The 14,291-nt window shown below is 47.0% G+C and overlaps 2 protein-coding genes across 2 annotated transcripts in view; one reads left to right on the forward strand and one right to left on the reverse strand.

Moving 5' to 3' along the window:
* Nucleotides 1-10,840, forward strand: part of HGSNAT (heparan-alpha-glucosaminide N-acetyltransferase) — a gene marked incomplete at its 5' end in the record, with an annotated part of 10,947 nt that extends 107 nt beyond the window's left edge. The window contains 16 exon segments of the mRNA XM_008945770.1: nt 1-52; nt 575-696; nt 1,632-1,701; nt 3,093-3,162; nt 4,262-4,353; nt 4,818-4,894; nt 5,508-5,538; nt 6,431-6,591; nt 6,953-7,068; nt 7,744-7,865; nt 8,427-8,553; nt 8,708-8,794; nt 9,190-9,267; nt 9,380-9,450; nt 9,543-9,655; nt 10,659-10,840. The exon segment at nt 1-52 is cut by the window's left edge and continues 37 nt beyond it. Coding sequence (XP_008944018.1) covers nt 1-52; nt 575-696; nt 1,632-1,701; nt 3,093-3,162; nt 4,262-4,353; nt 4,818-4,894; nt 5,508-5,538; nt 6,431-6,591; nt 6,953-7,068; nt 7,744-7,865; nt 8,427-8,553; nt 8,708-8,794; nt 9,190-9,267; nt 9,380-9,450; nt 9,543-9,655; nt 10,659-10,840 — 1,571 coding nt within the window.
* Nucleotides 10,841-12,244: 1,404 nt separating this feature from the next.
* INTS10 (integrator complex subunit 10) overlaps nt 12,245-14,291 on the reverse strand; it is a 19,409-nt gene continuing 17,362 nt past the window's right edge. Inside the window, exon 16 of the mRNA XM_008945771.1 lies at nt 12,245-12,411. Coding sequence (XP_008944019.1) covers nt 12,255-12,411 — 157 coding nt within the window. The 3' untranslated portion in view covers nt 12,245-12,254. The remainder of the gene's footprint in view (nt 12,412-14,291) is intronic.

Below are 14,291 nucleotides of genomic sequence, written 5' to 3' on the forward strand. Positions count from 1 at the left end.
ACCCGCTCAGCCTGCTGATCAACGCCTCGGTGGGGGACACAGAGCTCTGCAAGTACGTGGCCCACCCCCAGGGAACGCCTGCCTACTTCTGTCCCGTACTTCGTTGTTCTCTCTTTTTTTTTGCTCGTTTAAGCAGTGTGCCTGTTTATTGCCTGCTCATCACCTCATTTCTCCTCACTGCTCAGACCTAGAGTGGAGTCTTCCCTCAGCTGCTGTAACTGCAGCATGCATCCTAACTGTGTTGAGAGAATCTAGGTGCAAGCAGGGACCAACATGGCCTGTGTTGAGCCAGCACAAGCAAGTGCCTGTTTTCTCTTGGAGAGAGCCTGTAGTTCAAGAGGACAGGTGATGCAGTAGGTAGTGCGTTTATGGGAAAGCATCAGAGTTGGGCTAGGAGAGGGGAGTGTTTGGCAAAAGCATTGCCAGGCAGCTCCTTGCTAAATCACACTGTTAAGCCAAGTTTTCAGCTTTCCTTTACTAAAAGCATCCAGGTTTACAGCCCCCTAGATGCACCCATGGTACCTGCATGTAGCAGTGATGGTTCAGTGAGTTCTGTTTCCTTTATCCTTTGCAGGATTCAGTATCATTTTGGAGAGTTTGGCAATTATTCACTTGTCGTAAAGACCCTAAGTACCAGCAGCAAAACTGTTTCTTGTGACCTAGTCATCAATGAAGGCCCCATCAACAGCTACCTCCGTATGTAATGCTCTGTTTTCCCCTGTCATTCTACAACTCGCATGTCTCCCAGCAGCACCAACTTCCTAAAAAGCCTGTGCAGCCATTCATGCCATGCTGAAGATGTTTCATGAGTTGCTCCTCTTCTCTTTCATCGTTTTGCCTCCTTGTGTTTTACACACCCATCTTCACATGATATACTGTATGACCACAACCTTTTTGCAGCAGAGATTAGCCCAGAAAAATCAGTGGGTATGTGTCTGGAGGGAGATACTCCCATAGTTAGTTCCTGTTCCCCTGCATGTTTATATATGTACACAAAATCCTTCCTCTTCTTCCCTCTGTCTTTCTTCTCTCACAAAATGGGAGACAATTCATGCAGCATTTGGACTTCTCTTTGTTGTTGCACTTTTTATTTTAAACCTCATGTCTTGCCTTTTGTTCATCTCTTTTTCAGGGCTCTTTCAAACTCTGGTCTACAACTCTGCCTTTCCTTTACATTAGGTTGTTCTTCAGTCCTCCCAGTGTTGCAGCTGTGTAGAAAAATTCTCCATACGTGCAAACTTTGTGTATTGCCCTCTCCTCTGTCTCCTTTGTGTCGAGGCTGTTTCTAAGTCTGTAGTTTATTCTTCAGAACATACAGCACATAAACTCTTTTCTGACCCTTGACTTGTGATGCAGTGCGGTTTTATTATGCCTTTTTTATGCCAAGATGTGCAGTCACTGAACTGTGTGACACCGGCCTGCTTTTGTTTTGGGTTGTTCTGGGGGTTTGTGTTTTGTTTTTTTTTTTCCTCTGGGACTCAGGCTGGGAATCTGTATTGCACGGAGAAGGTGGTGTGATGGTTGGTAGGTTGGGCTTTTTGTCACATTTGTGTCACACTGGGCCAAGCCCAGGCTGCTGAATGGTTTTGTTAGAAGATCTATAGAGTTGTGTTCTTCTCTCTTTCATGTAGCTCTTCTCTTTGCTTTCCTGGTTTACATGGGGATCCTTGCTGTCCTGATTGCTGGGCGCCTTTCTATGAAGTAAGTGAAGAGTGCTGTAACAGCTCCTCCTCGTGCGTGAGGTGGGGCCACCAGCTTGCACCCACGTGTCACAGTAGGGTAGTGCTTCAGAGTCTTGCTGTAGCCCTGCTTGTAGATCAGATCCTGTTATCAGGTTGCCATGGCCAGGTTAAGCTGTGATAGCTGTCTGAATGATAATAAATAGAGTGATACCATTTCCCTTGAGATCCCTGGAGGGATCTCGTGCAGCCCTGTTAGCTTGTGTGTAGAGCACTGCAGAGCAGCTGATGTTTCTAAGCTTCCACACACCCTGCCTCTCCCTCCTGTGACTTGTCCCTGAATAGCAGTACAAGTCACAGAATCATTGAATGCTTTGGGTTGGAAGGGACCTTTAAAGGTCATCTAGTCCAATTCCCCTGCAGTAAGCAGGGATGTCTTCAACTAGATGAGACGCTCAGAGCCCCATCAAGCCTGACCTTGAATGTCTCCAGGGATGTGGCCTCCACCACCTCTCTGGGCAGCCTGTTTCACCACTGTTTCACCGCCCTCATAGTAAAGAACTTCTTCCTAATGTCTAATCTAAATCTACCCTGCTTGAGTTTAAAACCATTGCCCTTTGTCCTGTTGCCACACACCCTTGTAACCAGTCCTTGCCCAGCTTTCCTGTAGGCCCTCTTCAGGTACTGAAAGGCCACCATAAGGTCTCCCTGGAGCCTTCTCTCCTCCAGGCTGAACAAGCCCAGCTCTCTCAGCCTGTCCTCGTAGGAGAGGGGCTCCAGCCCTCTGGTCGTTTTTGTGGCCCTCCTCTCGCATGCTGTGCTGAGGGCTCCCGACCTGTAGACGGCTCCAGGTGAGGTCTCACCAGAGCAGAGCAGAGGGGCAGAATCACCTCTCTCCATCTGCTGGCCACGCTGCTTTCGATACTGCCCAGCAGGCGATTGGCCTTCTGGGCTGTGAGTGCACATTGCTGGCTCATGTCCAGCTTTCCATCCACCAGTAGCCCCAGGTCCTTTTCCACAGGGCTGCTCTCTGTCACTCACATGATCCCCCAGCCTGTACTGGTGATGAGGATTGCCCCTAGCCAGGTGCAGGACCTTGCACTTGGCCGGTGGGAGCTGAGCACGTGCAGCCTTCCATGCAGGGCACTGAGTGACGTGTGTCACCCCTGCCAGAAAACAGCCTGATAATGGGGCCCAAGAACCTGAGCTGGTGGCAGTGGAATTTCACAGCTGGACTTAGCCGAGGTCCCACGTCCTGCCCGAACCTCAGTATTACCAGTGTGAACTGGGAAAACAGATACAGGGACTGCCCCAACTTGTGATTTATGCTGCTAAATAGTTGATATTAAGATGAAATCGACTATAAAGTACTTCTTATTTTGTTTTGTGGTTTAAACTGTTACTAATTTTCAGAATTGATCCAGTCAGAATTTGGGTTTACAAGAAACTGAACTCCAGAGAAACGGATCGTGTGATTAATTCTGTGAGTGACCGCAGTAGCTTTCTTCTGCATTCTGTAGTGTTTTCACCTCTGAGGAACACACACTCTCTCAATATCTGGGGACTTATTACTAATCATCTTCCTCTTGTGCTTGTTCCCCTTGGCAAATCTTGTATAGATGTCAGACAGGCAATTTTATGTCAATGGAGCTTGCTAGACAGGGTTTCCACGCAAGTTCAGTGGATTCCAAGCAGAGCTCTTGCAAGTCTTGAACATACAGCTTTGTGCGCTCTTTAGTTCCGGGGAAGAAAATGTATTAGTAAAAATACTGTCCCCTTCTGACATAGACACCATAAGGGAAGGGAAGAAATTCCAGCTTTCATGTCTGCTTCCAGCACAGTGGGAGTTTTAGCAGGATCTACATTTAAGTCAAGACTTTTTCTGGCAGCATTAGAGCTGGCATTTGTGTGCGAGCCGTGTTTTTTACTGGAGTACAGATAGACCATCACAGGCTGGGCTTGACACCAAGGAGGTCTGAACCTGTCTAAAATCAAAAGACTTGGGAGCAGACCTCTGCACCAATTCTTGTAGTTGCTCATTTCCATAGCTGTGTTACAGAGATATGGGCTGCTTTATGCTGTCACTGGAGCTGATCAGAATGATCTAGGAACTCAACTGTTAAGAAGCTACTCCTACATTTAAAAGGATTAATGTTCTACTAGTTTGACTCTCTAACCAGTGTCTCTGTGGTGTCAGATGAGTGCTGATGGGATGGGATGTATCCAGTTTAAGAGTCAGCAACTGGATCTGCTCAGCTCTGTTCCAGAGCAGCACTCACAGTGGTGGAAGTCTGTGGCTGATTTGGACTGGACCCAGCTCTCTTGAGTTTCACGTGCAGGCTCCTTTCACTTTATTGTTGTTTCCACACTCGTCAAAGGTGGAGTGAAGAGCATCTGCAAATATTATTGCAGTATGGTGGAGCCATGAAGGGGTCAGGAGTAGCGAGAGGGAAAACAAAAGGAAGATGGGGAGAAGAAAACCAAACGCAATATGGGAAGGTTTGGAGTTTGCTGACCTCTGATCCCTGGTCATCTGATGTAGCTGCTGACCTGCCCTTTGTGTGTCTGGTTTGTTCCCAAAGGAGCTGGGCCCCCCGAGAGCAGCAGACTCCGCCGGCAGCGAGCCCGCTCCGCGCCCTCGGCAGCGCCTGCGTTCCCTGGACACCTTCCGAGGGTGAGCGGAAGGCCTTGCTCAGAAGCAGCTCCTCCAGGGGGAATGAGGTTTTGCCAACGGGGGTTTGACAGTGTATGGAAATGCATAGCAGATGAATGGTTCGAGGAGCTCTGTTTTACTTGGAGGATAATCAAAGTTTTAATTCTTGGGATTTTTGGAAGCGCTTTGCAGTTGATCTAGTTTGAGGAAACATTAAGTTGTGGCAGAGGGTGGAAAAGAATAACATATGTTCAGTGTGAAAATGCTACATGAAGGAGCCTACTTTTGGTTTACTGCCACCTGTACAGCTCTGCTTCCTGGTTGGCAGAACAGGAAACCTTGAACATATGATCTTGCTTAGAAATAAGATGAAACAGATCTCACAGTTAGAAACGTTTTAATGGGGGTAAACATTAATTGTGTGTTCATATATGTGTATTTCATTGACGTGTGACACGTTGCATGTGTCTTTGTCGTTGTTTTAGGCTCTCTCTTATAATTATGGTGTTTGTTAACTATGGAGGAGGAAAGTACTGGTTCTTCAAACATGAGAGTTGGAATGGTAAAGTACAATTGAGACGTTTAGTCTGGGTTTTGACCGCGGCAGTATCTCCATACAGTTAGCAGTGCAGCTGCTGCAGCCAGCTGTTGCTCAGCTGAAGGCTGGACCCTCTGCAGTTTTCCTCAGCAGCATATCTGGCCCATTAGGTTAATGGGCCAAGCAGCATCTAGTCCTGCTTGTCACACAGTGGCAGGATGGCTTCAGGTCACTCTCTGTGGGTAACGTTTTCATTTTTGGTACAAGTTCCTATCTTTAATTTTTCTGCGTTGTTTAATGACCATAGCCAAGCTGATGGTGGCCGATGCTGTACAAACATAATGCCTTGACTGGCAAGCTGAGGGGGCATCGTGCTGCCAGAGTGGAGAACAGCAAGGATCCCAGCCCTGAAATCTTTCCCCAGACACAGCAATAGGTTCTGACCTGGTTTTTGAAGAATGGTAAAAGCAGTGAAGCAAGATGATTAGCTCTTTTTAAGTTTCATTATAATGTGTTTTAGATTTGGGGCCATCAAATAGTTGCAAGTAGCCTGCAATTCCTCTGGAAATTCAATGTTAATGTTAAAATTTAGAGAGAGTTTGAGGTGAATAATGTGTTCCTTCCTGTTTCCCTGTAGGATTAACAGTGGCAGATCTGGTGTTTCCATGGTAAGTCTTCCTGAAGACTAGTTTCTTGTGTCAAGTGGTTCTTTATGTTAAGGGTTGTGAGGAGAACACCATGCACACCTTGCCTCCATGCAGGAATGTATTTGGAATTTGTGTTAAATTGTTGATAGGAATCTACCCCTCCAGATATAGCATCATCCTTATGAACCAGTAGAAGAGCTAAGTGCTTTTGGGTGCCCCACATTGTCCTTCCTCCCCCCATGCAGTGTCAGTGGGAGGCCACCCAGCCAGTGGAAGTGCAGTGTCCCTGAGGAGCTCATTGCCACACTACAGTGTTGAAGGTGGGCAGTCTGGAAAGAGTCAGAGCTGGACTGATGTGTATCCAGAGTTAAAATAGCCAAAGGAATTTTGGATTAAGCTAATCTCCCTATAACCAGAGAATGCTTTTACGGGGAAGCAAGTATCCCATCTGCCCCCTAGCTTGCTTCTCTGAAATACACACAGGTGGTGGTTACACTTGGAGAGATGGAGCTGGGCTTGGACTGTGAACCTAATCTAGAGAGAAGGAGCGGGTCAGTTCTGAATGTAAGTCATAGATTTGCAGGCTGCATCTTACTGCCCTGAAGATGCTCCTTTAATTTTGGGTAATGGAATGTTTTTGTGGCGTACATATTGCTGCAGTGCGACCAGAGTGCAGTTACTTCCCTGAACTTTGCTGCCTCAACTGACCACTGAAAGAGATGGAAAGGTCCCATAGTGCAGGTTCAGTTGTCTGGGAATTTCTAGCAATCTCAGGAAATAAAGTTGCCCAGTTTCACTCAATACGTGCATTTCTGTTGGGCCAATGCAGACTATTCTGTTAGCTTTAGTGGTTGCTGTCACACATGTGATGAGGCACCTCACAGCCCCATTTCCCATCTGCTCTGTTCTCCAGGTTTGTGTTCATCATGGGAACATCAATATCATTGTCACTGAGCTCCATGCTGAGGTGGGGAAGTTCCAAATGGAAGGTGCTTGGGAAAATCCTCTGGAGGAGTTTCCTGCTAATCCTGCTGGGAATCATAGTTGTGAATCCAAATTACTGCCTTGGACCACGTGAGTTGTTTACAATACTCGCTTCCTTCCATTTCTGCCAACTGTTGTTCTTGCCTCTTTGGCTGGGCTGCTGAGAGAACAGTGTCAGTCTTGCTGTACTGACCGGTTCCGTGGGGGCAGTGTGAGCCCAAACTCTTCTGCTGTAGAGTGCTGTTCAGTTCTGCACTGATGCCATTCCCTGTCTGACCCTTGTGCCAACTTTGAGGTGACTTTTTTCTATGGAAAATGTTGTGGCAGATTGGAGGTGTCCCTTGCACCTACAAGTGTGGTGGGTCTGAGCTGTACCTGAAGAAGGGTAGCTTTTGTATTTGCAAAAGAGCCCACGTCTGCTCCCCTCCCACCCTGCTTGCATGCTTTGCAGTGTCCTGGGATAATCTGCGCATTCCTGGGGTGCTCCAGAGGCTGGGGTTCACGTACCTGGTGGTTGCTGCTCTCCAGCTCCCGTTTACCAGACCTGTGGCTGAGAGTGGGACTTTGGTGAGTTACGTGGGGAGAAGACAAGTGACACTGCAGTCGGGCTGGGGAACTTTGCTCTTGTTTGAGCACAAAGAATACATGAAGCATGATGTGAAAACTTGCAGCATCTTACCTGATGTGGAGTGCAGTGTGATCTGTCAGAAATTTTGGGGAACACGGATCCTTCAGTGTCACCTGTGGTGTGTTTGAGGATTTCACCAGTCTGTTCAGATGGTGCTTAGGCGCAGGCATTCCCAGCACTTTTGATGCCTTTCCACCACCAAAGGACGCCAGGGACAGGCGTCTCTGTGCTGGGTCCCGTGGCCTGTGTTTTGTCTGGTTAATTTTGGCAGTGTTTTTTCACAGCAGGGGAAAGTAATACTGCTTTTTTGGCCTTTCCGGAGTCTGTTTTCCCAAAAGGCTTTTGTTCTAGTCATGAATCAAAGTCCCTTTTGACATTTTCCAAGCTAAAAAACATTGTGGGCTTTTGTTTTGGTTTGTTTCTCCCCCTTCCCCAAGTAACTAAGTGTCTGGAAATCATTTGTGAAGATGAAAGGTCTATTGGTAGAACCCAGTTCTGTAATGACAACAGTTCCCTCTTGTAGCTGGGGGACTGCCTGCCAGGAAGTACAGGATGTCCCCAAGGGCATGGTTTTTACTTCCCAGCTAATACCCTGCTCCCTCCCTCTTGTGCAGGAGACGCCATGTCCTGTCCTGCAGGATATTCTGCCCTATTGGCCACAGTGGATCTTCATTCTGATGTTAGAAGTGATTTGGCTCTGCCTGACCTTTTTGTTACCAGTGCCAGGTTGTCCCAGGTAAGACTGTGCACTCACACTACTTTCTGTGGGTCATCAGATTGTTGTTCTGCTGAGCAGAAAATACATTTTATTAGCCACAGGGGAAGAATTGAGGAGGAGAGCTTTTAGGCCAGCAGGGCTAAGGGAAGAACTTAGCATGTGAAAAAACTTCCTTGACTTCAATACTAAAGTACCAGGTGTTGCAAAGGTGACATCATTGTTCCTTTCTGTCTAAAGAAGATGATTAAAATCATTGTAATGTCACCCCTGCCTCTCTCTTTGCCCCTTTAGGGTCAGCACCTGCAGAGCAGCTGGAGAAGCTGGCTGGGTAGCCAGGGCTGAACAGCAGCAGGCCTTTAGGCTCCTGATGCTGCCTGTCCTTTCATGACCAGCTGCTCGTGGCACTGCAGTGATCAAAACAGGCTGGCCACCAGCCAGCTGTCGTGTAGTGCCCGTTTCACCGTGTGCCTCTGGCCAGGGAAAACGTGGAGCATTTAGTGTGCTGGGCCAGTAGACCAGCTACCATTCAGGTGGAGTGTACCAACACTTTGTGCCGTGATCTGTTTGCTTCCCTCCTAGGGGCTATCTTGGTCCTGGGGGCATTGGAGACTTTGGAAACTATCCCAACTGCACTGGAGGAGCAGCTGGTTACATCGATCGTTTGCTTCTTGGAGAGAAGCACATATATCAGCATCCCTCTTCAAGTGTAAGTGGCTTCAGGTTTGCAGTGTGAAGCTGCAGGTGACCTCTGATCACCACTGCCTGGAGGGGCTGGGGTGATACCTGCAGGGGGTGGCAGGCAGAGGAGGCTGGTTGCTCTGCTTGCTCAGGTGTGCTGTAACAACTGTTTTCTCTCTAAGGTGATTTACCAAACGACGATGCCTTATGATCCTGAAGGGATCCTGGGGACCATAAATTCCATTTTTATGGCATTTCTGGGATTGCAGGTACCACTTTTCTTTCTGTCTGTGTGCTATAATGGGAAGATTTGAAGGAACCTTGGAAGTTTTGAGGCATTTTTTAGTTTTTTTAGGTTCTTTATTAAAGGCTGAGACTGGTTTGCACAAAACTTTTTCCAGAGCAATGCATTTATGCCAACTTAGTCTGAGGTTGAGTGTCAGAGAAGTGGAATCTAACCTGGCAGGAGCTTTTTTTTTTTCTCTATCTGCATGCATCTTCTTCAAAGAATTCCCATTCTGAGCCTTTCAGCCACTTAAGTTGGTATAAATCCTATCTATGTTCTCAGTCTTAGCACAGGTAGCTGATGGCAAATATATCTGGCTCTTGAAATGTAGTTACATTTAAGGGCATTTATTCATTTTTGGTATTCTTTTTGTATTAGGCAGGAAAAATTATCTTGTTCTACAAAGACCAGCACAAACAAATTATGAGTCGGTTTGTCATATGGAGCACAGTAATGGTAAGTCAGATTGTTAGGTAGCTCTTCAATAGACTTGTATTTTTATGCAACACAAACTAGTTCTGAAACGTCTTGCAGTGGTTATATAAAATTTAGCAACCTTCTATTTCAGGGAATTATTTCTGCTATCTTGACAAAATGTTCTAAAGAAGAAGGGTTTATTCCCATAAACAAGAACTTATGGTAAGCAAAGAGAATGTTCAACCTTTTTTCTAATGAGATCTGGCTTTATCACATAGTTCTCTAAATAATCTTTCTACTGAAAATGTGTGCAGGTCAGTATCGTATGTGACAACCTTGAGCTGCTTTGCCTTCCTTCTCTTGTTGCTGATCTACTACCTCGTGGATGTCAAGAGGCTGTGGTCGGGGGCTCCATTTTTCTACCCAGGTCAGTAAAATCACGGCAGGAAACTTTCCTCCCCATTCCTCCTACACTGATACCACCTCTCTGTGTTTTCTGCAAATCTAAAAGAGTTAGGATTTAGAGTGAGGTAGCCTGAAGGATGCCAGAATGGTTAATTTGCGCTGAATCTGCGTAGAACTGGGACACTTGAGACCAGCTATTTAGGAGAGAGGGACTGTCAAGTCTGTAAATGAGGGCTGAAAGTTGCTATTGCCCAATGGCTGTTCTCAGTCTGGTCTCAAGTTGAGGTCCCAGGGAACAGCTGCTTAGTACCAAGCAAAATACCACAGCTGTCTCGTAGTTGGTTTTGGAAAGGACTGCTGAGACTTGCGTAACCTAATGGTAAACTCGAAGGCCTGTCAGCAGAGTAATACCACTTCTGAATATGTGGAAAATGAAATCCCCTGAGCAACCGTGTAGGTTCTGTCCCTGTGTTTTTAGATAAGCCCATCTCCCAAAGCACCCCCTGTGGTTTTAACCACACTGGGCTCGTGACAAACATCTGAGCACAGAATGCAAACCCACAGCGGAGGGAAACTTTCAGCAGCTTTGGTGTCTGGTGTTTGGACAGGAAGAGGGGTGGGGTGACAGCATGGTATCGTATCCCCTACCAGAAATCCCAGAGCTTTGAAGGGCAATCAGCATTTGTTTGTAAAGGCAATAGATCCGACCAAATGGGCTGGCGCTTGGCCACCCTGAAGACAATAACTGTGATTATTCTCCTTGTCAATGAAATTGCAGGATTTGGTTGTATTTTCAATTTAGCATATGGGTTGCCTGCATTTCAATAAACATTTTGGGGGAGAGCGCCCCTGAGGCTGTATTTGAAAAGACCTCTGTAGCATCTTTGGGGCAGTAACACTAACTGTTGTGGCGAGCTGTTGTCGTCTGGGTGCCACCCTGTTTCATCAGCCTGGCATGCCTCTGCCTGCATGCTCTGAAGCTCAAACCTGCTCTTTCAGATGGCATGACCTGTGCTTGCTTTCAGGAATGAACTCAATCCTGGTCTACATTGGACACGGAGTGTTTCAAAACTATTTCCCTTTCAAGTGGAAGATGCAAGACAGTCAATCCCACGCAGAGCATCTGACTCAAAACCTCACTGCAACAACTCTTTGGGTCATAATATCCTATTTGCTTTATAGGAGAAGGATATTCTGGAAAATCTGATAAGAGGTGTAGCGGGCCTAGATTCTGATGGGGCAAGTGCATAAGGCAGATGATTAGCCTGGAATACTGCCACTCGTGCTAGGCTGTATTACTAAAAAGGGATACTAGTCCAAGTTTACAGTGCCATGGAAGTTGTAAAGGGACAGTGTTTTCCTATTCAGCAAAAACTTACTAGTCTGCTGCAGTTGCTCTCTTGCTGTTTTCTGTCTTCGGTAAGAATTTTACTGATCTCCCTCCTTCATATGAAGAAAGTGAACATACAGCACCAGCTGGGCAGTCAGACACCCTGGTGGTGCTGATGAAAGGGACCTGGGTGGTGGCTGCAGGGGCTCATCAGAACAGGGCTGTGGCAGACCCCCCTGACTCAGCCACTGGGGTTTGTGTAGACCCTTGGCACCTGCTGCCTGCATGCCACACACTGGCACTCGCCCCCCTTTCTGACCCTGGGGTGCCGGTGTCGTCGGCCCGGTGACCGTCTGGGATTGCTCAGGGGCACCTCTTTGCTACAGCCTGCTGCGGGAAGTGCTGACCCAACTGGGCATCTGCATCCCATCCTTCCCAGCTGGTCCTGGGTCACAGCCTTACGTTTGGGAGCCTGCTGAAGCCCGTTGGCCAAGATCTCTTCTGGTAGCTCATTACTGCCCACGCTGCTGCCACGGGTTATTCTGGGCCTTGTTTTACGGAGCCCTGGCACAGGTGGGGTCCGAGTCCCGCGTGCTACACTCTAAGCGTGCAGGAAGGTCAGTTCCTACTGACTTTGTGTAGTCACCTGGAGTATCACCAAAGTTCGGTCAAAGCATTCCTCCTGGTAGATTTATGTAAGGGCCCTGAATCTGAAAATTCACAGGTAGAATTCAGCCAGAAAGGAAGCGATAGCAGACCAAGTCAATGTAATATAATAGTTTTTGGGAACTCACTCATGCTTTGATTTCCAAACTACTGCAAATAAAAAGCCTGAAATACCCTGCTACGTTCCCTGTGCATGTCTCAAGGTGGAAAGAACTGAGATGCACACCTTGGTATAACGCTATGGAAAACAAACAGGACATTACAGAAGACTTCTTAAACAAGGTTTTATTTATAACTTTTGATCTGCCCAGGTAAGCAGACCAAGCGGTGGACAAACACTGAGCAGGGTTTGCGTATGGCAGAACCTGTAACTCGGGGAAGGGAACAAGCGCTCTTTCTCAAGGTGGAAAGAACTGAGATGCACACCTTGGTATAACGCTATGGAAAACAAACAGGACATTACAGAAGACTTCTTAAACAAGGTTTTATTTATAACTTTTGATCTGCCCAGGTAAGCAGACCAAGCGGTGGACAAACACTGAGCAGGGTTTGCGTATGGCAGAACCTGTAACTCGGGGAAGGGAACAAGCGCTCTTCAAGAGGCGCTGGCCGCGGTCCAGCCCCTTCAGGCCAGCGTCTGAAGCAGCAGGATCTTCTCATTAATGCAGAACCTGTGCAAGACCACCATGAGGTTCTCCCCACAGCGCGAGACCTGGCGCTCCATGGCCAGGCGGAAATCCTCCTTCACGCCTTTCGTTATGCCCCGGGTGACTGTGTGGTGCCTTAAGCCAGGGAGGAGAGACAGACAGACAGACAAAATCGAGTCACCGTTATTTGGTGGACGACAGGAATTTAAAGGTCCTGTGTGTCGCTTACTACAGATCTACTGTCCATACCTGAGTCTGTGTAAGGAGAGCCAAATAGCCTGTGCCACACTATTTGTTAGAACCCCTATGTTTCGTAGTTTACAAGTCTTTCAACAGTTACAAACTCCACAGAAGTCTGTGCTCTCTCTCACTGCTTTGATTATGACTGCTGGGGTGGGGGGTGGGGAAACTTGCTCTTCTGGCTAACAGGAAAATCTCTCAACCCAGCATGTACAGAGTTCCTGCTTAGAGAAAGGAATTTTTTTTTCTCTGCCTTTGCTGCCCAGGCCACTCCCTGTTCATAGTCCTACAAATGGCTGGGGAAGGGGACAGATGGCTGCCACCATAAAGAGCAGAGGGCTTCTTCTACCAGTAGGAAAGTACAGGAAGGAGTGATAATCCTGTGGGCACTGAAAACTTCTTGGCTAATGAAATCAAGCCAGGCTGTGAGTCTGCACCAGTAGAAACCAGCTCTCGTGGAGAAACCAGACACCAGGCATTTATTCTGAGCAGTTCAGGACTTGTTTTCAAACAGAACAAAGGTCCCACTACTAAGCAAGCTAAAGCAATGCTGACTGGGGCAACTCTTGGGATATACCCCTGGTAGAGGACATTCTTATCGACAGTTCTTTGTCCTCACACTGGCCTTTAGCACCTGATACTGGTATCTTGTCCTTGAAGCAATGTTCTGCAGCACCAAAACACTACACTTCACTGGCACTGGTCCAGAACTGGGTACATAAGATCAGGACTTTGTAACACCTCCCTTCAAACTCTACCTGGGAAGGGAAGCAAAAGATACACCCTGGAATGAGCACCCTAGCACTACTAAAGGAGTAACATAAATTAAATTGGTGAGAAAAGCATAATGGTAATGTTGAGACAAGTCCTGAGTCATGGGTAAGAAGGGAAGAGCTGGGCCAAACCCAGCAAGCACACTGCAAGACAGAAAGGAAATAAAAAGTACAGGGTGAGGGCATCTGTGCCAGTCCAGAGATCCTGGAAACGACAAAGGGAAAAGTCTGGGAGCTACCCTCACCAACAGCACCACCCCAGCTTCACTTAAATCACCAAGTCCAGCATTTGAGAAGAGATATCTCTGCCAAAACAGTAGAGACCTCTCTGACACGTGAAAAGGCAGAGACTAGCCTGGAGACTCTACTGGGCAATTTGTTGAAGCAAAACTGCACTGAAAATACTCCAGCATATCAGAAGCTTATGGGATGAGACCTGCTTTCCATCTTTACTGTCTTAAACACTGCTGGCAGCCAAGTGCTACAGTCAGTTACAGCCTAAAGGAGAACATGCAACCAGCAGCTACTGAGCAAGCCAGCAGCGCTTCTGAAGATCCTGTGTCATCTAACAGCTGGAAAACAGGCAACAGAATTCACAACAACTTGAATGAAGCAAAGTAGCTACAGATGGATCCGGTAACCAGTATCTTGAAAATAAAGGGTTATGCTCTTGCTAACATGTGACTGAACATCAGTATCATTTGGGGGGATTTCTACATTTTTGCTTGAATTCAACAGTGATTATTAACTTGAAAGGACATGGATACTGGCAACTTATGGGAAAAAGAAAAATAAATGTTAGAGCAGAACAACATGGTTTGCCAGGCAATGTAGGCACAAATGGAGAAAAAAAAAAAAGATAAATACTGAGTAACAAATTGCTGAAAACCATGGGCAGTAAAACATGTTGACAAAACACAGCACACTATGAGCAGGGTTTTTCCACTTGGTACCTGTCAGCAGTCTGTATGCTGGGCTGTAGCACAGGTATGAATTCCTGCT

Source organism: Merops nubicus, unplaced genomic scaffold (assembly GCF_000691845.1).
Source record: "Merops nubicus isolate BGI_N331 unplaced genomic scaffold, ASM69184v1 scaffold34088, whole genome shotgun sequence".
NCBI classification, from domain to species: Eukaryota; Metazoa; Chordata; class Aves; order Coraciiformes; family Meropidae; genus Merops; species Merops nubicus.